Raw genomic sequence first — 22,369 nt, forward strand, 5'->3', positions numbered from 1 at the left:
TATCTAACATTGTAAAAGCATCTTATAGAAAATATTTATTTAAAAAATAGCTTTGATATGGGGTGCACACATTTATGCGAAGCACTTTATACTAAAAGTTCTACACTAAAAGTAAAACAATTGTGCTTATACACTATTGTCAAAAAATTGTTGTATGATTGTATGATTTAAAACATTTGTGTGTTTTTATTTGTGCTTGTATTTTTATTTGTGTTTTCTCCTGTAAGGTGAAGTGAGTGTAAATGATGGAAATATCTGTGACGTTCCTCCTCGCTGGATGTCTGATACAAGGTCTCGCTCATATTAACTATTATTGATTACTCTTAATAACTACTGATTAACTTAAAGCGAAAGCAGATTCATCTGAACTTTGTAAAATAAGAAATGTTTGTGAGTGAGATGTATTCAGCATGTTCACTGTGTTTGATGAGTTACTTTAGTGTTTGTGTTTGTTTCAGGTGTTTTATGTGTCTTCAACATCAGTCTGCCGGAGAGAGTAGAAGCTCTAGAAGGATCCTGTGTTTATATACCCTGCACATTCCAGATTGATCAAACATATAATGCTTACCTCACTGATACTGCAAAGAGAATATGGTATAAGGAAGGAATATCAAAAGAAGATCATCATGTAGTTGTGTTTGACTCCAGCATCTCAGGCAGTGGACACTTTAAAGGAGAAATATTTGGTAAACCTACAGAGAAAAACTGCAGCACTCGCTTCGATAATCTCAAACTAAGTCACAGAGGCTCATATTACTTCAGACTTGAAGGCAGCGGTGGACTGATATATAGCTACACAAAATACCCATACCATCACCCACGAGTTGAAATTGTCGTCAGAGGTGAGTGTCATTGTTCATGCAGCTTCTGTCCACCTTATTTTTAATGAGAGATTTATTTCACAAGGAGAAAACTTGCTGCTGCTTTCTGTTGCTAGCAGGTTATTATTTCATGTTATTTCATGCATTATCAATCAGAAACACACTGGCTCATTGTAAATGGTTCATAATGCTACTGCATTTTGCTTCTCTTTAGTTGTTTGTAGCAGCCCACATGATTTAAATGATTTGAGTTTTCATAAAAAATAATAGGCACTGCAAAACAAGTGGAGAGTGTGACTGGACATTATTGTAGAGCAGTTCCAGTATATAATGTTTTATATATGATACGTGTTTTTCGCAATCTTGTAAAATGCTCTGCATCTGTATGTGTGTTTCAGCATCTCCACCCAATCCCACAGTGCTTCTGTTTCAGGATCAGCAGGAGGTGATGGAGGTGACGGAGGGAAAATCAGTGACTCTGAGATGCTTTAAGATCTTCTGTCCGTCTCTTCCATCATCTCTCACATGGAGCTCCAGTAGGGAACTCCTCATCAATGCAAACATCAAGCAGCATCAAAGCCAAACACATTACTACTCTGACCTGACGTTCACTGTAACTCATCATCATCACAGAGCTGAATTCACCTGCACTGCAACACAGCAGCAGATCACAACACACAGCACCCGACAGCTACATGTTCAGTGTAAGACAGGAATTACTTCAGTTACAGATGATCTATAAATAATGCTGTCAATTACACTGTAATGATCAAAGTTCTCTTTATCAGATGCTCCTAAAAGTGTATCTGCTCATGTAAATGGTGCAGCAGTGGAGGGTCATTCAGTGACTCTGAGCTGCAGCAGTGAAGCAAACCCAGCAGTCAAATACAGCTGGTACAGACACACTGAAGGAGACCTGAAACAAGTGCAGACCGGACCAAACCTGACCATCATCAACATCAACCGCACACACAGTAAACAATACTACTGTAGAGCTGAAAACCAACACGGGACTCAGAACACATCAGTGCTGCTGGACGTCCAGCGTAAGTATTAAGTGTGTTGTTGTCTTTACTGTTTTATATAGTCATTATAATATGTTCAGTGCCATTCACTGTGAGGTACTTTGCTGAATCAGATTTGGGAGTCTTAGACAAATAAATGATTTGATTACAGTACATGTCAAAATCATGTAATAATGTTGTTTAAAATGTGCATAACAGTAAATCTGTTCTCCTTCATCAGATGCTCCTAAAAGTGTCTCTGCTCATGTGAGTCCAGCTGGTGTGATTGTGGAGGGTCATTCAGTGACTCTGAGCTGCAGCAGTGAAGCAAACCCAGCAGTCAAATACAGCTGGTACAGACACACTGAAGGAGACCTGAAACCACTGCAGACCAGACCAAACCTGACTATCAGCAACACAAACCTGACCTTGAGCTACTACAACTTAACCATCAGCGACATCAACCCATCACACAGTGGACGATACTACTGTAGAGCTGAAAACCAACATGGCGCTCAGAACACATCAGTGCTGCTGGACGTCCAGTGTAAGTATTAAGAGTCTTTAATAATTTACTCTATTCTAAATAGTAATGCATTGAAGATTTAGAGCATTATTAGAGTATCTCTTCATTTACTGAATATTTGAATTGAATATTTGGTAATCTGTTTGAACAGAATTTTGTTCATTTCCACATATGCTGTTTTGTCTCTAGACAATTAAAAGAAAAAATTGGCCTAATAGCATGTCGAACCCAGACAATAATGCTGACAGTTGAATGTTTTATACCTTTACTATAACTAATTTACAAAATGGTAAAAGCATTATTCATTTTACTGGCATACAATCACTTCTCTTCATCAGATGCTCCTAAAAGTGTCTCTGCTCATGTGAGTCCAGCTGGTGTGATTGTGGAGGGTCATTCAGTGACTCTGAGCTGCAGCAGTGAAGCAAACCCAGCAGCGAACCACAGCTGGTACAGACACACTGAAGAAGACCTGAAACCACTGCAGACCAGACTAAACCTGACTGGACCAAATCTGGCCATCAAAAACCTGATCAAAACAAATCTGACAGAAAAAAACCTTTCAATTAGCAACACAAACCAGACTGAGATAAACCTGACTGGACCAAACCTGACCATCAGCAACATCAACCGGTCTCACAGTGGACGATACTACTGTAAAGCTGAAAACCAACACGGGACTCAGAACACATCAGTGCTGCTGGACGTCCAGTGTGAGTATTAACTGTCATTACTGTTTATTTACAATGTTATACATTGATTCAGCTTCAATTTAACACAACCAGGATTTTTTACAGTGTAGTAAAGAAGGAAAAGGAGGAGACGGGGTGGAAGGGGGGATTCTTCCAAAACAAAGACATGGATAATTGTATATGTATAATTAAAATCACAATACGCTGAATACATAAGGCCTAAATTCTGTTCTCTTCCATCAGATCCTCCAGAAAAACCACATATTCATACAAACAGTGTAGCAGTGGAGGGTCATTCAGTGATTCTGAGCTGCAGCAGTGAAGCAAATCCAGCAGCAAACTACAGCTGGTACAAACACACTGAAGGAGACCTGAAACCAGTGCAGACCAAACCAAACTTTACCATCTACAACACAAACCTGACTGGACCAAACCTGACCATCTGCCACACCAGTCTGACCGAGGCAAACTTGAGATTGAGCTACTTCAATCTGACCGGACCAAACCTGACCATCAGCAACATCAACCGGTCTCACAGTGGACGATACTACTGTAGAGCTGAAAACCAACACGGGACTCAGAACACATCAGTGCTGCTGGACGTCCAGCGTGAGTATTATAAGAGTGCTTCCTAATTTACACCCTAAAAATCTGTTTACACAATTTATTTACAAGCTTTAATAGTTCAAAATGTTCTTAATGTTTTCCATTAGGCATACAGACCAATTTCTGTCTTCGCTGAGCTGATGATTACCATTGAAAGTTGAGCACAGCAGCTTCTGGCATATAAAAAAACAAAGCATTACAATTGGGATTGCTTCCTAAAATTAACAACATTTATTTGTTTTCTTTCTGTTTGTTTATACTGAGAGTCTTTAATAACACTGTAAATATGCTTAATTTCTTAAGATTTGTGCATTTGAACTCCATCAATCACTCTGGATAACACAGTTTTAACATGAGCAGACTGATAATCTTAATCTGATGCTTTTATTTGTCTGTCAAGATCTTTTACTGTAACTATTAAAAGTATGTGTTAGAAGTAGAGGTATAATTACTGTAAACCTAAGATTTCTAAGTGTAATACAGCATGTCAGAATGTATCGCAATGTAAAACTGCAACAATTCATTAAATGATGCATTGAATAATGAGGAGTCTGATGAATCTAACTGGTGTCGAGTTATTTGAGTCATTTTACTGATGGACTGCTTCATATTCACCAAGTGAGAGCAGCTCACAGTCACTCTACACACACATCAGTGTTATACGCTTCAGTCAAACGTCTCCAGTTTTGTGTGTTTTAATCTCTTGATATTAATAACTATTTTAGTGTAAAGCATAGCAGTATTTTCTACATCAACATAAAGTCTGAACACTGAATCCAACAACATCATCAATGTTCACTTGTAAGTGATGAATATTCAATGAGCTTCAAGTCTTCACTTCAAGACTTTCTTTACTGTTATTTCACAGCTCTGACTAAAAGTGCTTGTGGTAAAAAGTGTAACAAATGTCTTTCTGGCTCTGTACTGTATAAAGTGTGACTGTAGAACTGAAGTCCTCATTTCATACAGCAGAGAAACGTCCGGACATTATTCAGAGTAGTTCTGTGTGCATTTGAGCTCCATAAACTCCTGTGATCATCCCCACATGTTAATCTGAGTTCTGCAGAGCTTTAACACATATCACCAATTTTAACAAAGCATTTTTATTAATATAGTGTAGGATGCTCTCAGTGTTGTCTGATAAAGGACTTTGTGTTGAAATGATTCAGATATATTATATCTAATAAATCAAATACTGCCAAAACTGTGATAATAATAATGATAATTTAATAAGATCTATTTTATACTATTGAAAATGTTTGGGTAAATACATTACAGTTAATATATTACATTACAATAATAATAATAATAAAGCCATTAATACAGATATTAAAAGCTCAAGAGCTCAAGGGTGTAGATTTGCTCTTGATATTGGTGGAGACGTTCATCTCTAGAGCGCATGTATTGAACAGCACAAATTCTGTTTGGTGCTTTTCACCATTTCACACTCACAGATGTTTAAAGAATAAATCATATTTGGCGTGATGTCCAAGAAGAGGGATTTGAGCTTGGAAAAGACCCCCCAACTCGTGTCATTCCTCTTATCAGGAAAGGGAGAGACGTTGGGGTTTGAGTGAAGTGTCTAGCCCGGCCCCAGAACCCTCCCCCTGAGTAGATCCCAGTTAGCAAATAATTCTGGCTCAGATTTGGCATAAAGCTGGCACAGCCAGCATTCTTCTGGCACTCGCATACAGCATGTGGGACGAACATGGCCTGGGTTTGGCAGAGGTGGCACCGTCTTTAAGGTGGCACACAAGATTTGGGCCAGATTTAAAATGTAGTGTTTGGCCAAGATGTAAAAAATGATATGTGCGGCACATAAGTTTGGCCAGTCTTGACCCACATCTAAAATACACGAAAATTATTTTTGATAAAAAAAAAAAAAACTACCAATCAGGTCACTTTGAGAAAAAGCACATCCATAGTGTGCCTAAAGTGCAGTAGTGACACACCAACCTATTTGGCCCAGTTCAGGCCCAGTTATGAGTTATTACCTTGGCTGAGACTTGTCCCAGATATGGTCCATGTTTGGCCCTTGTCTGGAAGCCAGACTTGGTCCAGTCATTTACCGTAATTCACTGCGTCATGCGGGCCAAGCAAAACCTGACTGTGTGGGCCAGAGCTGGGCTGAAGAAACTTTGCTATGTGAGGTGTTAAGGTGGTGGAGGGATGCTGGAGGTGTGAGATAATGCAGGTAGAATAAATTTTGGTATTTATAGGGGTTTGGTTTAATGCTGATTAAATAATATGATTGTCAGTTGATGTGTTAGAACTGCTGAAATATCTGTGCATGCTCCTCGCAAATGTTGTCTATAAAACGTCAGTTAAAAGCGTGAATAAAGGTTGAAACACTTAATATTACACACAACATTTAATGAAGCACATCCTACACTGCAAAAGTCAATTTACATGATTTTACTGCAGTCTGGCTTTAAGAAGGTATGAATATACAGATATTCAGAGAGGCATGTGGTGCAATTTAACCATTTTATCTCCATCATCTATAATATACCTTTATGGATTTAATCCTTTGAGCACATCTAGGCTACTAAGGGTTGACAGAGCATTATTATTTTTGAAGCTATTCAATTATTGGTGTGGACATTTCAGTAATTGGTGGATATTGGTGAGGACACATTCCCTCCATCCATGCTGATTCTATGCCCTTGTATAAGCTAAAAAATTAAATAAAAAATAACATTACATATTTTTGACTGTATTTAATCACATTAAATAATACTTTGTTGTCCTCTGGTGGTTACTTGACACTTACTCATGATTAAAATGTTGTGCAATTTCCTATTTGCTCCACTTAGTGGCATAAGAAAACTTTTTTTATGCTCATTACATGAAAATATAAAAATAAACCATGGTAACATATGCACTGGACAGTTTTAAAACAGATAATGATAGTGACACTCAGTCAAACTGTCTTCCAGTATTATTACACAGCACAAACTAAATCCCATAAACAAACACAAAAAGAATCACTTTCATATGAATCATGATTCAACTGATTCATTTCATCCAAACTGACTCTGAGAAGGTTTTCAGGCGTCACTGCAGAAGATAATGATTCATATTTGACTGATGAATGAATTTGTGTTCAGTCTTTCATAAATATTGTCACATAAGATCTTGAAATTAATAATTCAAACTATAATAATATTAAACAACAATATAGACAATGTTTTTGTGCCTCTTGTGTCTGTGTTCTGGTCCAAAAGAGCATGTGCACTTTCACAACCACAATAATTCAGAAGAAATGAATTTAGTGCTATATGAGTGTTATTAGACTCTGTCTTACTGAATTTGTATTTACCTGATCAAACTAAATCATGTTTTACTAAATAGACAACTGCTAAACTCTTCTTAGTGTTTTCTTTTAATTAATTAAATACTTTTTTATATATATATATATATTTTTTTTATCAAAAGCAGAACAGATTTCAGTCCAACATTGCTGCTTATATTCTGTTTGGCATCTATAAATCTGGTCTTAAAAAAGTGGTTTTATATGCACAGATGACACTTTTAATGCAAGTAAAGTCTCAACTTTAATGTTTAAATTAAGTTTTAAGAAAATAAATGGCAAAATCTGAACTAATATTCCACCTTTACTGAGAGTTTCAGATATTTTATGTCACAATGAAACAAAACCCTCATTCTGTAGTATAAATAGTAACAGAATAAATGATTCTAAACTATATTTCATTTTAAATGATTGCACATTATTTGCATACAAATTAAAGCCGATTAGTGTGAGGAATAGTGTATTTATTTTCAATATTTGACAATTAAACAGTATTTTAGAGCGAGACTCTGATATTTAAATGGCAATCAAATGATTTTTGTTCTAAACATGCCTTTTGTAAATAAACTAAAAACTAAACATGCACTGAACAACATAGTAGAGGGTCTTCTGTAATTCTGTCTTTCTTCTGTAATTACTGATAAAAATAGATGATAGTCAATATTATTTTTGCTAAAGACAAATTTAAATACACAACAGCAACAAAACTATGTATAATAATAATAATAATAATAATAATAAATAATAATAATAATAATAAATAATAATAATAATAATAATAATAATAATAATAATAATAATAATAATAATAATAATAATAATAATAATAATAATAATGATAATGATGATGATAATAATATTAATAAAGCTCTGATATGGTTGTTTTCATTTTTATCCTCCAAATCCCCTTTTTGTCTTGTCAGTAATCTAGATTTGGAGGGCAGGCCATTGTTATTTTTGAGATCTGATAAAGGGAGGAAGTGGTGGAAAAAACTGTGGTAAAGTAATTTTCAGTCGCGCCTCCCTCTATCAGTGTAAAAGAGAGACAGTAAAGCTCCAGCTCTCATTTCTCTCATCTTCAATCTTGGTAAGTCTTTTACACACAACACGGTAAAACCTACATTTACTCCAGTATTTTAGAGATTTTGACACTTTTTAGGCTTTTCAAATGTATTATCTTTCTCATGTAACAGTTGAGACTTTACAGTGTACAAGTTTACAGCAATACAACTCTTTAGTTCTATACAGAAAGTAAAATAATTGTGCTTATACAATATAGTCAGAAATATACTGTATGATTTAAAACCTTCATGTGTGTTCATTTGTGTGTGTGTTTTCTCCTGTAAGGTGAAGTGAGTGTAAATGATGGAAATATCTGTGACGTTCCTCCTCACTGGATGTCTGATACAAGGTCTCGCTCATATTTACTATTATTGATTTCTCTTATTAACTACTGATTAACTTAAACTGAAAGCAGATTCATCTGAACTTTAAGAGATAAAGGAGAAATAGGAAATGTTTGTGAGTGAGATTTATTCAGCATGTTCACTGTGTTTGATGAGTTACTTTAGTGTTTGTGTTTGTTTCAGGTGTTTTATGTGTCTTCAACATCAGTCTGCCGAAGAGAGTAGAAGCTCTACAAGGATCCTGTGTTTATATACCCTGCATATTCGACATTAATAAAACATATGATGGTGACCTCACTGATTCTGCAAAGAGATCATGGTATAAGGAAGGAATATCAAAAGATCATCATGTAGTTGTGTTTAACTCCAGCATAACTCCTGACAGTGGACTCTTAAAAGGAGAAATGTTTGGAACAGCTAAAGAGAAAAACTGCAGCACTCGCTTTGATAATCTCAAACTAACAGACAAGGGCTCATATTTCTTAAGACTTGAAGGCAACGGTGGACTGAAATGGAACTACATAAAACCTGTTTTCCCCCATGTTGAAATTGTCGTCGAGGGTGAGTGTCATTGTTCATGCTGCTTCTGTCCACCTTATTTTTAATGAGAGGCTACCAGTATTAGTAAAATCTGCTGATGCTGTTTTAGATTTAATCTAGTAACTTTTATTTTTATCTGTTATCAATCAAGACACATGGCTCATAGTGTAAATAGTTCTAATGTTTACTGCAACTTAATTCACTTTTAGTTGTTAATCTACAATGACCTATGATGAATCAGATGTCTTGCATGTTCAAATAAAAAAAAATGTATGCATTGCAAAATAATGTGGAAACTGTGACTAGACATGAATGTAAAGAAGTACAACTACACAATGTGTTATATTATATGATGTTCAGCACAATCTTGTGAAATGGTCCACATCTGTGTGTGTGTTTCAGAGTCTCCACCCAACCCCACAGTGCTTCTGTTTCAGGATCAGCAGGAGGTGATGGAGGTGACGGAGGGAAAATCAGTGACTCTGAGCTGCTCTATTAAGATCTTTTGTCCATTTCATCCACCATCTCTCACATGGAGCTCAACTCTTCAACACCTGAACATCACAGAACAGCCCCAGCAAAATGACACGCATCTCTACTCTGACCTGACGTTCACTGTAACTCATCATCATCACAGAGCTGAATTCACCTGCACTGCAACACAGCAGCAGATCACAACACACAGCACCCAACAGCTACATGTTCAGTGTAAAAATGATTTCAGTCAGTGATTATTTATTAATAATACTGTGAATTACAATGTAATGATCAAAGTTCTCTTCATCAGATGCTCCTAAAAGTGTCTCTGCTCATGTGAGTCCAGCTGGTGTGATTGTGGAGGGTCATTCAGTGACTCTGAGCTGCAGCAGTGAAGCTAACCCAGCAGTCAAATACAGCTGGTACAGACACACTGAAGGAGACCTGGAACCACCGACTGGACCAAACCTGACCATCAGCAACATCGACCGGTCTCACAGTGGACGATACTACTGTAGAGCTGAAAACCAACACGGGTCTCAGAACACATCAGTGCTGCTGGACGTCCAGTGTAAGTATTAACTGTCATTACTGTTTATTTACAATGTTATACATTGATTCAGCTTCAATTTAACACAACCAGGATTTTTTACAGTGTAGTAAAGAAGGAAAAGGAGGAGACGGGGTGGAAGGGGGGATTCTTCCAAAACAAAGACATAGATAATTGTATATGTATAATTAAAATCACAATACGCTGAATACATATGGCCTAAATTCTGTTCTCTTCCATCAGATCCTCCAGAAAACACATATATTCATACAAACAGTGCAGCAGTGGAGGGTCATTCAGTGACTCTGAGCTGCAGCAGTGAAGCAAACCCAGCAGCGAACTACAGCTGGTACAGACACACTGAAGGAGACCTGGAACCACTGCAGACCGAACCAAACCTGGCCATCAACACCACCAGTTTGACTGAGGCAAACCTGACATTGAGCAATTACGGTGTGATCGGATCACACCTGACCATCAGCAACATCAACCGGTCTCACAGTGGACAATACTACTGTATAGCTGAAAACCAACACGGGACTCAGAACACATCAGTGCAGCTGGACGTCCAGTGTAAGTTTTAGGTAGTGTTGTTGTCTGTAATATATTCTTTACTGATAATCATGGTAATACAGTGTCATTCACTGTACTCTGCTGGACCCGATTTGGAAGTCATTCACAAATTAAAGATAGTCTATTTCTGATTAGATGTTAAACCTAGGAAATAATGCTTTATTTTTTTTAAATAATGTGCAAAATAGTAAAGCTGTTCTCTTCCATCAGATGCTCCTAAAAGTGTATCTGCTCATGTGAGTCCAGCTGGTGTGATTGTGGAGGGTCATTCAGTGACTCTGAGCTGCAGCAGTGAAGCAAACCCAGCAGTCAAATACAGCTGGTACAGACACACTGAAGGAGACCTGGAACCACCGCCTGGACCAAACCTGACCATCAGCAACACAAACCTGACTGGACCAAACCTGACCATCAGCAACATCAACCGCTTTCACAGTGGACGATACTACTGTACAGCTGAAAACCAACACGGGACTCAGAACACATCAGTGCTGCTGGACATCCACTGTAAGTACTAATTGTCTTTACTGATATATATCATGAGTACTGAATAATCTTCTAGGCATCCACTGTAAATACTTGGTGAAATGCTGAGTGTTTAGAGTGAGCTTCTGGTAATCATACAATTATATAGCTTAAATACTTGGCATTTTCAGGGGGATTGCAGGACATCCAGTGCACTTGGACTAAATCCAGAACATTACATTACCAAATACTCACGCTGGACATCCTGCAGATTAGATTAGATTACCAAGTATTCAAACTAGACATCCTGCAGATTATTTTAGACTACAGAGTACTCATAAAGGAATTCTGTAGATAAAATTACCAAATACTCAAGCTGAAAGTCATGCAGATAATTTTACCAAGTACTCACTGGATGTCCTGCAGATTAGTTTACAAAGTACTCACTTAATGCCTTGCAAATTGGATTAGCTAATACTCACACTAATGTCCAAACAAATTATATCAGATTATCAAGTACTCACACTGGATGTTGTGCAGATTATATTAGATTACGGAGTACTCATGATGGACATTGTGTAGATGAAATTACCAAGCACTAATGCTGGAGGTCCTGCAGTGTAGTTTAGATTACCAAGTACTCACTTAATGCCTAGCTAATTAGATTAGCTAATACTCACACTGGATGTCCAACAGATTAAATTACCAAGTACTCACTAGATCTCCTGCAGATTATATTGGACAATCAAGTACTCATGCTGTATGTTCTACAAATCATATTAGATTATCAAGTACTCACACTAGATGTCCTGCAGATTATATTAGATTACTAAGTAGTCATGATGGACATTGTGCAGATGAAATTAACAATTACTAATGCCGGACGTCCTGCAGTTTAGTTTAGATTATCAAGTACTCACACTGGACAGCCTGCAGATTAGATTAGTTTAGATTATCAAATACTCACACGGGACGTCCTGCAGATTAGATTACTAAATCATAAATGCCCTACAGATTAAATTCCAAGTACTCACAATGGATGTCCTGCAGATTATATTAGATTACCAAGTACTCACACTGGATGTCCTGCAGATTAAATTACCAAATATTCATGCTGGATGTCCTGCAGATTAGATTAGATTATCATGTAGAAAGTGCCCACACTGTAATCTAATCTGTAGGAGATCCAAAGTACTAACACTGAAGACCTCGCAGATTATATTGCATTACCAAGTATTCACACTGGACGTCCTACAGATTAGATTGCCAAGTACACATGCTGGAAGTCCTACAGATTACATCACCAATTACTCACGCTGGTTGCCCTGCACATTATTCATTAGATTACCGAGTACTCATGCTGGACATTCTGCAGATTAAATTCAAATGCTAATCTTGAATATCCTGCAGATTAGGTTAGAAATATGAAGCACTCATGCTGGACGTCCTGCTGATTACCAAGTATTCACGCTAGATGTTCTGCAGATTATATTAGGTTAGTATAACTACTCATGATAAATAATTCTGCAAATGGAAATTCTGCATTCTGTGATATACTCATGTTAGACGTCCTGCAGATTATTAACAGATTCTCACTAATAAATAACCATTATTGATGATCTAATAAATGAATACTGGACAAACCAACAGTTTTTCATTTACCAACTCTGAATGCTTCACCCCCATGCTGACTAAAAATGTTCCGTTTACAGTGATACTTTGTTTCACACATTCACATTATTAGCTGCAAAAACCATGAAGTGTAAGCATAATGCTATAAAGAAATGCAAGCTGACAAGTATCGACAGTCCTCTGTGGTTAAGTTGCTAGAAAAGCTATGAAAAAGGCATAGCAGTGTCACAGTTTTGCGTTTGTAACATGCACATGGAAAAACTGACTTGGTTCCCCTTTTTAAACATGTTATGTAAAAACAAGTTACACTACTGTGTTTTGAAATGCAAGATTTCAATGGTGTAAGCAGAATAATCCTATGACAAAAGGAAAAACAAGATTATTTGCTTACCCCATTGGCAGATGATTGTTTTGAGGGAAAGCTCACTTCATTTTGATGTCTTAAAATAAGACTATAATTTGCTTGTCTAGAAAATGCTTCTTGATTGAAGTTTTTTTTTAGATATTTGGACTAGAAACAAGACAAAAACACTAAGTAAGAAAAGCATTTTATGCAGTGAAACTGACTGGACAACAGTCAGAAAGTTTGCCAGCAGGACTTGCTAAAGATAATGCAATTTACATAAAGGCAAAGGTGGTTTTCTGTGTAAAATAATAATAAACCTGTGAGAAGCACATGCTATATGATACATGCAATTTTTGAACACTCACAGAAATTACATTTTAAGAGTTCACACTTAGCTGATGATTGATTATAAAGCTTGTTTGACATGCTGTCATGTGAGAAAGCCCTGAGCTTATAAGATCCTCGAGTCCGGGGCTCCCTCCCGTTTGCAAGGCGAGAGGGGATTCTTCAAATGAAGATGTTTGTTATATGGAACGTAAACTATTTATAGTGACTTAGGAATCGTCTGATTGGTGAATCATGAATTGGATAATGTGGGACCAGCTGCAAGCAATCATAAGCATGTGATCCTCTCGAAATTAGTTTATAAATAAACTTTGCTTGTTGTTTAATCAAACTACTTATTTAAAATAAGCTAAAACACAATTCTTGAGCTTTCTTAAGGACAATTTGATTGTTTTATCTTCAATCTACATACATTCCTAAAATCTAATGAGTAAACTTAATTTTTTCATTTTGCCCCAACACAAATTGATCATGTTGAACTATTTTTTTTTTTTTTTTTTTACAGTGGAGACTAGTTCATGCAGTATATACAAATAAACAAATAAATAAAATATTAAGTAACCAAATAGCGTCAGGCACAAAAGTCAATCGTTATAAATTTACTTATGTGCCTGAAGCAATCTGATTACATTACAAATGTAGTTAATCAATTGATTATTATTTATTATTATATGTTTTTTATTATTATTATTATTACTTGGACATTTTAAAGTAAAAATAAAGAGGAAATTTTGTTTAAATAACCACAATAGCGAGCGTTCCTCTTTCCTACTTCAGCACACTTTAAGCTTTCAGTTACAGACTTTTCTTACACTTGGTCATGAAAAAACTCTGAAAAAAAGTCTTATTCAGTATCTTTGTCATGTTTGTCAGCACAAATGTTTAGAAACTGGTCAATCAAGATACAGTACATTTAGCAGAAAAATAAAAGGCTATTCAATGTTTGAAACTGAATTGAGTGATGCTTTTAACAACAAATATCTGCCAAATGTGTTTTGAAGGTTTTAATTAGTTTATTTAAATGATTTCATTGGCAAATAGTTTGTTTTTAGGTTTAAGCAGAAGCTACAGTGTAAAAAATATCTTTCCATTTACATATTTTTTTTATTTACAAAATATCCATTTATTTACGGTTGTGAATTTCATTATGGGATGTTGATCTCTGCACAAAGTGACTTTTATTGACATTTAAGTAGTTAGAAATAATGTAATGGGTAAGAAATAATAATATACAAGTCAGCAAATGTGCTGCAGTTTATTACAAGGTTTTTGTAGTGTAATATACAACATTAACCTAGACAATATAGCACTGCACACTATTACAAATGATCATAAAAGTCACTTTTCTAACTTTTTAAGAGTAAATGTTTTAGAACAAAAGGTCAAGATCCCACAATGCAATTCAAAAGCGGAAATAAACGGGGAAATATAAAAACATGAATCACAAAATACAGAAAACTGCTAATTTATGAATATTTTTTACAGTGTATCCAACATATATTACATCATTTAACAAGACTTAATGTATTAAGCATGGATCTCAAACTCAATGCCTGGAGGGCCGCAGCTCTGCAGTTTTACTTCAACTCTAATCAAACACAGCTGATCCAACTAATCAAGGTGTTCAAGACTCTTTTGAACAACTTTATCATTAATGATTAGTTGGATCAGCTGTGTTTGACTAGGGTTGGAGCAAAACTGTGCAGAGCTGCGGCCCTCCAGGAATCTATTTTGAGGCCCATGTACTAAAGCACTGGTCACCAAGCTTGTTCCTGGAGGGCCGGTGTCCTGCAGATTTTAGCTCCAACCCTAATCAAACACACCTGACCAAGCTAATCAAGGTCTTACTAGGTATACTCAAAACTTCCAGGCAGGTGTGCTGAGGCAAGTTGGAGCTAAACCCTGCAGGGACACCGGCCCTCCAGGACCGAGATTGGTGACCCCTGTACTAAAGGGATAGTTCACCCAAAAATTAATTTCTTTATCATTTACTCACCATTCATTTCAAAACCTAGTTTCTAGAGTTTCTTTCCTCTGTTAAACACAGAAGATACTCTGAAAAATGTTAGCACCTATTGACTTTTATAGTATTTGTTTTTTCCTGCTGTGGAAGTCAATGATTTCAGGCTTTTAACATTCTTTGAAAAATCTTCTTTTTTGTTCAACAGAAGAAAAAACTATTAAACTATTGCTTTAACTTTACTTATTTAAATGCACCTATATTTAAGATTGTGTAAATAATTTATAATAAAAACAAAACAAAAAGAATATCAAGCAAACGTTCATCATCATATTTTTACTTTCAGTTCCACCCAAAATCTCCAGCTTTTGTAGCCGAAACAACACACTCAGATGTGTCTGTAAGGTTGAAGGGAATCCTCTGCCTAAACTACAGTGGCGTCTGTCTGGAAAAGCTCTCAATTCCACTAACGAAATGAAGATAAGTGAGCAAACTGTAGGAAACAAGAGCTTGGAGAGCATCCTGAGCATCCGTCAGTCTCTCTCAGACTCATCAGTCCTGCAGTGTTGGACTGCAAACGCTCACGGATCCGCCAGCCACCAGTTTCAGCACATCACAACAACACCAGACGCAGGTAAGACTCACTCCAGCAGCTCCAAATCTCCAGATCCCAGCTCAAATAAGCCAAATCTGAATTTTCATCAATGCCAAATGTCCGACAAAAATGGGCTATCATAATAAATTGAGCTTTCATAAAGCTGCAGATGCACAAATCATCCATTTAAAAAGATGGCATGCCCTTTGCATTTAACAATACATTAATAGCAAGCGAAAAAGTGGCAAAAGAGGAAGTGACACTTCAGTGTTGGCCAAGCAGAGATGGTTAGGTCGTGCAAAATATAGAAGAGCCAAATTTGAGAAATGGCACAGTCTATATTAATCAGCCGACTAAACTGTTGTTTCACCGCAGCACTTCACATTTACACTCTTCACAAATTCAACACTGCAAACAATGCTTGTCTACTTTCTAGTCTAAATCTAAAAGCTTTCATTAAAATAAGCTAAAGCCAGAGGGGTAAAATATAATATTATTATATTTTAAACTGAAAAACAAGATTATTTTTCTTACCCCATTGAAAACCTACACAATACTGTAAATAGTTTTAGCATTGAAGTCGCAATGTGTGACTACGCAATGGGGATGTTCAATGTGGAGTCAGGATTAAAGTTGAGCAGCTACAACAGATCAGATCACACGAGAATTTTGGGGTTATTTAAGTTTAACCCAAATAAAGTCAAAGATTCTCAATAGCTTGTGTTTTAAGGCCTGTGTAAACATTTTAAGCAAGTTTAAAGCATTTGGGCACAAGTTTGTAGCTTTAAAAAAGATTATTTGTATTTAAATTATTTACACAATGATAAAAAGTGCTAAAGTGCAAATTATTCTCCTCATGTTTCATTAGCGATACCTTCTCTCAGTTCCTTAACAACATTGACAAAACTAGTAATGTAAATACTACAGTGTTTCTGAACCATGCTATAGAAGTATATTACACCATGTGATATACTTCTATACGTCTATATATATAACTATATACTATACTACAACTATACCACAGTATCTACAACCCTTTGTTAATGAAACATACTGCACTGATAAACCGTAATAAACACTGTTTAGTTTTGAGTACAGTAGTGGTGTATTGTAGTATGGTATACTCTACAGGTGTAGAAAACTACAGTGTTGGGTTGTTTGTTTATATTACTATAGTTCTTGTGTTACCTTAGCAACTATAGAATCACAACACGTTAATTCAAGTGCAGTATTTACTATGAATTACTATAGTATTTTGTCATGTGGGCATAAATGCTTGTCAAGTATATTCTGCACAACTGCATTAAATATGAATTTTAACTATATACCTTTTTTATTTAATCGTAACTAACCTGCAGTTCAGTTGCTACAGTAAGTTTGTTTATTCCACGTGAGGTTGTGTATGTATGTGTTGACCTCTGACCTTTCTGTTTTCCAGGTCTTCATACTGGATGTGTGCTGCTGGGATTCGCCATCGGAGCATCGCTCATCCTCATCTTCTGTGTTCTGACCGTCTGCAACCAACGGTGGGTAATTCACACAAAGAGAAAACACAATCACTAAACAGCTTCAATATACAGTGAGCTGAAACTACTGCTGTCATTATCTACATTATAGTGATCATTTTAAAAAGATTTAAATAAGATTTAAAAATGTATTATAAAATGCACTTACTTTTTTTGTGTATTTTACTTTTTTTAATAGCATAAATCAGCAAAAATTACTCTCAAGTTTTTTTTAAGTATTAAAATATTGAAATAGCATTTAAATTTAACCTAAAACAAAAACACTGCCAGTGAATAACAAAAATAATAACAAAATATAATTAATTTAAAGGGAAAACAACATAATTTTTTAATAAATATAGATTTTTATTACTTAACATTAACAGAAATAAAATAAGCGTGTAACAAATATATAAAAATGACAAATTAGATTAAAATTAATAGCAATTAGATTATTTTTAATCTGCATTACAAAAAGTGCTATAAACATATAGATGAATATTTCTGTCGAGACGCTGCTTTTATCTGGAGGAGGATTTGTGATTCTGTTGGTGATTTTGTCTAATAATGAATTTCCTGGTGGTCATTTTCAGAAAAAAGTATAGAAAACTTGCCGAAAGCACTCGAGACGACACATCTGGACTCATTCTGACGCAAAGGGTGAGTTGTTGTATTTATATGAAGTTAAAATCTATTTCACTTCAGCTATTTTAGTGTTAATCTATAAAAGGGGTCAGCAACTCTGTTAATGGAGGTCTACCTTCCTGTAGATTTCAGTTGCAGCCCTGACCGAACACACCTGTCTGAAATTAAGTGCTGCTTCAGGTCCTATTGATTGGTTCAGGTGTGTTCGATCAGGCATGGAGCTGAAGTTTGCAAGAGGGCAGATCTCCAGGAACAGCACTCCTGATCTATAACCAAGTATACACCAAATAACAATAATACTAAACTTATTTTATTATGGATTAAAGTAAGTTTAGTATTTAATTTTTTTAAATTAATTATTACATAATAAAAATTTAACTAAGTTTAGTATTAATATATGACTGTATTGAATGTATAATGTGTATATATGTAATATATGTGTATTATATTTGTTCTTTTTTCGATAACTATTTTCTATTTCTAATGTTTTTCCTATTTTATAGCAGCTCTAATTTTGTTCCATAATAAAATAAGTTCAGTCATTTATTTCTTAATTATTCCATAAAAAATATAACTACTGTAAGTATAATCTATAACTATATTGTATAGCTACATTAAAATGCATATTTCATATTTGTTTTTTTAAAACTATATTTTCTATATCTAAATATTTGTTTCATTTCTCATTTATTCCATTATAACATACGTTTAGCGTTTTAATTATTAATTTAAATATTCCATAATAAATATTTATCTAAGTGTTAGTCTATAACTATGCTGTTTAGCTAGTTTTTAAAATATATTTTATATTTGTCCCTATTTTCTATAAGCTTTTTCTATTTTATTTTATCTCTTAAGTTTAGCAATTTAATTATTCCAAAATAAAAATATAACTAAGTTTAGTGTGAATCTATAACCGTATTGTATAGCTAGATTTAAAAATAGATAGATTTCATGTTTGTTCTTATTCATAACTATATTTTCTATATGTAAAGTTTCTCTATTTTATTTTATCTCTTATTTTAATCCATAATAAAATGTTTAGCATTATTAATTATTCTATAATATAAATATAACTATAGTATTAATCCATGACTATATTGTATAGCTAGATTTTATGTTTTATATTTGTTAACTATATTTTCTATCTAAAATTTGCCTATTTTATCGGATCTTTTATTTTATTTCATAATAAAATAAGTTCAGTAATTTAATCCTTAATTAGGTCTTAATAAAAATATAATTAATTATAGTGTTAATCTATAAATATATTGTATAGCTACATTTAAAATATATATATTTGATATTTGTTTTTTTCTATAACTACATCTTCTGTATCTAAATATTTAATTTATCTCTTTTTTATAATAAAATTAGTTTAGTCTTTTTATTATTTAATTATTCAATAATAAAATATAACTTGGTATTAATCTATAACGATACTGTAGTTTTAAAAAAAATCCATCTAAGCTTTTTCTATTGTATTTTTTCTCATTTCATTTCACAATAAACTAGGTTTAGCGATTTAATTATTCCATAATAAAAATATAACTAAGTATAGTAATGATTTATAACTATATTGTATAGCCAGTATTTTAAATATATTTTACATTTGTCCATGCTTTCTATATTTTCTTTATCTAAGCCCTTTCTATTTTATCTTATTTCATTCACTTCATAATAAAATAAGCTATATTGTATATGTTGTTTTTTTATATATATTTTATATTTGTTCTTTTAAAAAATATATATTTTCTATATCTAAGTCTTTCTATTTTAAAAATAAGTTTAGCACTTTATTTTTTCCATAACAAAAAATAACTATACATATATATATATATATATATATATATATATATATATATATATATATATATATATATATATATACTTTTTATTTTATCTCTTATTCGATTCCATCATTTATTTCTCCATGATCTTTTTTATGTAAGATCATAGTCATATAAGCATTTGACTGCATATTGTTTAGTGCATGAGAGTGTATGTGACTAATAAAATGTGAATTTGAATGTGAACACACATTATTAGTCCTCAAAAGACGTCGATCAGCTGTGATTGTGTTGTTTTTCTTCTTCGTCAGGCCGTCACGTCTAATGGTCAGTGTGTGTGTGCTGATAAACTCTTGCTGTTGCCCACATCAGAAACTCTTCATTACTCCTCCATTGACTTCACCAACACGGAGCCGCCGTCAGGAGAAATCAGAGGACTTTCCACACTGACTGAAGAATACGCCACAGTCCGACTCCATCCTGCAAACGCACACACACCTGACAGCACAAACACACCTGAGAAAAACACACCATCTGAAGACACACACACTGCAGAGAAAAACACACCTGAAGAAGAAGTGATTTATGAAAACATGAAGCTGCATTAAGGTTAGTCAGTGTTAATAGCAATTAATCAATTAATTGTTAATTATTATTCTTTTTTGGTAGAAAATGTCTACAAAATATACAAAAAAAGCATCAGAAGTAAATGTAGAATGCTCTTACTTAGAGTTTTTGTTTTGTTTGTAGTCCAAATATCTAAAAACTCTTACAAATATTGTCTTTCATTTTAGAAATATTATGCTAAAATTAAATAGGTTTTTTCTTTAAAACAAGCTAAATAACTTTGCACCTAAATTCTTCGATATACACTCACTGGCCACTTTATTAGGTACACCTTACTAGTACCGGGTTGGACCCCATTTTGCATTCAGAACTGCCCTAATCCTTCAGGGCGTAGATTCAACAAGATACTGGAGATATTCCTCAGAGATTTTGCTCCATATTGACATGATAACATCACACAGTTGCTGCAGATTTGTCGGCTGCACATCCATGATGCCAATCCCCCGTTCCACCACATCCCAAAGGTGGTCTCGTGGATTATTCAATTCATCTTAATTTCAATTGCTCTTTTACAATGTAGATAGTGTCAAAGCAGCTAAACATAGAAGATTAGAGTGAACTGAAACAGTGTCAGTTTAGTTCTCAGAGTTTAGGAGATCTGGTGACTGTGGAGGCCATTTGAGTACAGTGAACTCATTGTCATGTTCACCAGTCTGAGATGATTCACACTTTATGACATGGAGTGTTATTCTGCTGGAAGTAGCCATCAGAAGATGGAGACACTGTGCTCATAAAGGGATGGACATGGTCAGCAGCAATACTAGTAGGCCGTGGCGTTGATACGATGCTCAATTGGTACAAATGGGCCCAAAGTGTGCCAAGAAAATCTCCCCCACAACATTTTTGTATTAATAAGCAGTTGGATAGGTGTACCTAATAAAGTGGCCGGTGAATCTATATAGATAAAAATGTGTGTGTGTGTGTGTGTATATATATATATATATATATATATATATATATATATATATATATATATATATATATATATATATATATATATAAGCTTTCTCTTTTTTATTCTATCTTATTTAATATAACTTATTTCTTATTGATTTAGTTTTTGTGAAGTTTCACAAACTAAACCCCATTTCACCCTTACATACTCTATCGACCAGGCGGGAGCCCTGGGCTCAACTATCTCCGAGCTCAGGGTTCTCTCCTGGGACAGAATGCCCAACCTGCTAACATTTGTTATACATTATCTAAGTGTGAACTCTTGAATTGTATTTTATCTCGTCTCCCGACAGGTCCGAATTTAAGTTTTAAACGCAGAAAGTAAACTATTGAAGCGCTTTGTTTTGTTTTCTTTTTAAAAGTTGTGTTTCTCTTTTAATGCATCACACTGATGATCAATCTACAGGTTATTTAGTGCAATAACACATCCTTAAGTCTGCAATCTCTGAGTTTTTTAGTTTAAAAGTAAATGTGGGGACGACAATAACACTGCTATTTATGTCCCACTACAATAGCACAAAAGCCATACCTTATTTCACTTCCATATTGTAGTTTGGATTCAGAAGTTTTATCAAATTAATGCATTTTGCCAATAATAATAATAGTAAAAAAAAATAATAATCCTCAATCGTATAAAATTTTACATTGTTAAGATTGCTTTTAAAACATCTGATGAAAGTAAACTTAAAATGAAAACAGTTTTATATTTTTTGGAAAAAATAAAAAACAAAATATGTTTGCAGATAAGGTCAGATATATTTAAAATAATAAACATATATTATAAATATATAAATAATTAATCTAGCAAATCTGCTACTTTTGAGCCACAAGTGTGTTACCTTCATATAATGGGATCAAAATATGTGATTTATGTTTAAAGTTAAATTATTTTGTTAATAATTAGTTTTATTTTGTTAATAATTAGTTTTATTTTGTTAATTAGTACAATTATTTTGAAGTAGTTCTACATTTGTTCAAAATACCACCTGATATTGAC

At 34.3% G+C, this 22,369-nt stretch overlaps 2 protein-coding genes across 3 annotated transcripts in view; one reads left to right on the top strand and one right to left on the bottom strand.

Moving 5' to 3' along the window:
* Positions 1–22,369, bottom strand: part of LOC108179169 (sialic acid-binding Ig-like lectin 10) — a 59,025-nt gene that overhangs the window by 36,282 nt on the left and 374 nt on the right. The window contains exons 2-3 of one of the 2 annotated variants that reach the window (XM_087247754.2): positions 20,043–20,289; positions 17,275–17,365 (exon numbers count right to left, since the gene is read on the bottom strand). The gene's annotated coding sequence lies outside the window, so the exon portion shown is untranslated. Of the gene's footprint in view, positions 1–17,274; positions 17,366–20,042; positions 20,359–22,369 lie in introns of both variants that reach the window. The other variant, XM_087247755.2, reaches the window with a different exon arrangement.
* si:ch73-177h5.3 lies at positions 211–20,630 on the top strand. Its single transcript, XM_088649898.1, has 17 exons — positions 211–291; positions 459–842; positions 1,220–1,525; positions 1,610–1,867; positions 2,067–2,372; positions 2,690–3,064; positions 3,287–3,652; positions 8,323–8,373; positions 8,552–8,929; positions 9,311–9,616; positions 9,696–9,956; positions 10,179–10,508; positions 10,719–11,015; positions 15,603–15,890; positions 17,290–17,377; positions 17,950–18,016; positions 20,103–20,630. The coding sequence occupies exons 1-17, from the start codon at positions 243–245 to the stop codon at positions 20,397–20,399; spliced, it is 4,407 nt and encodes a 1,468-aa protein (XP_088506024.1). The 5' UTR covers positions 211–242; the 3' UTR covers positions 20,400–20,630.

The sequence above is a fragment of the Danio rerio genome, chromosome 4, assembly GCF_052040795.2.
Source record: "Danio rerio strain M-AB ecotype USA chromosome 4, GRCz13ab, whole genome shotgun sequence".
NCBI lineage: Eukaryota > Metazoa > Chordata > Actinopteri > Cypriniformes > Danionidae > Danio > Danio rerio.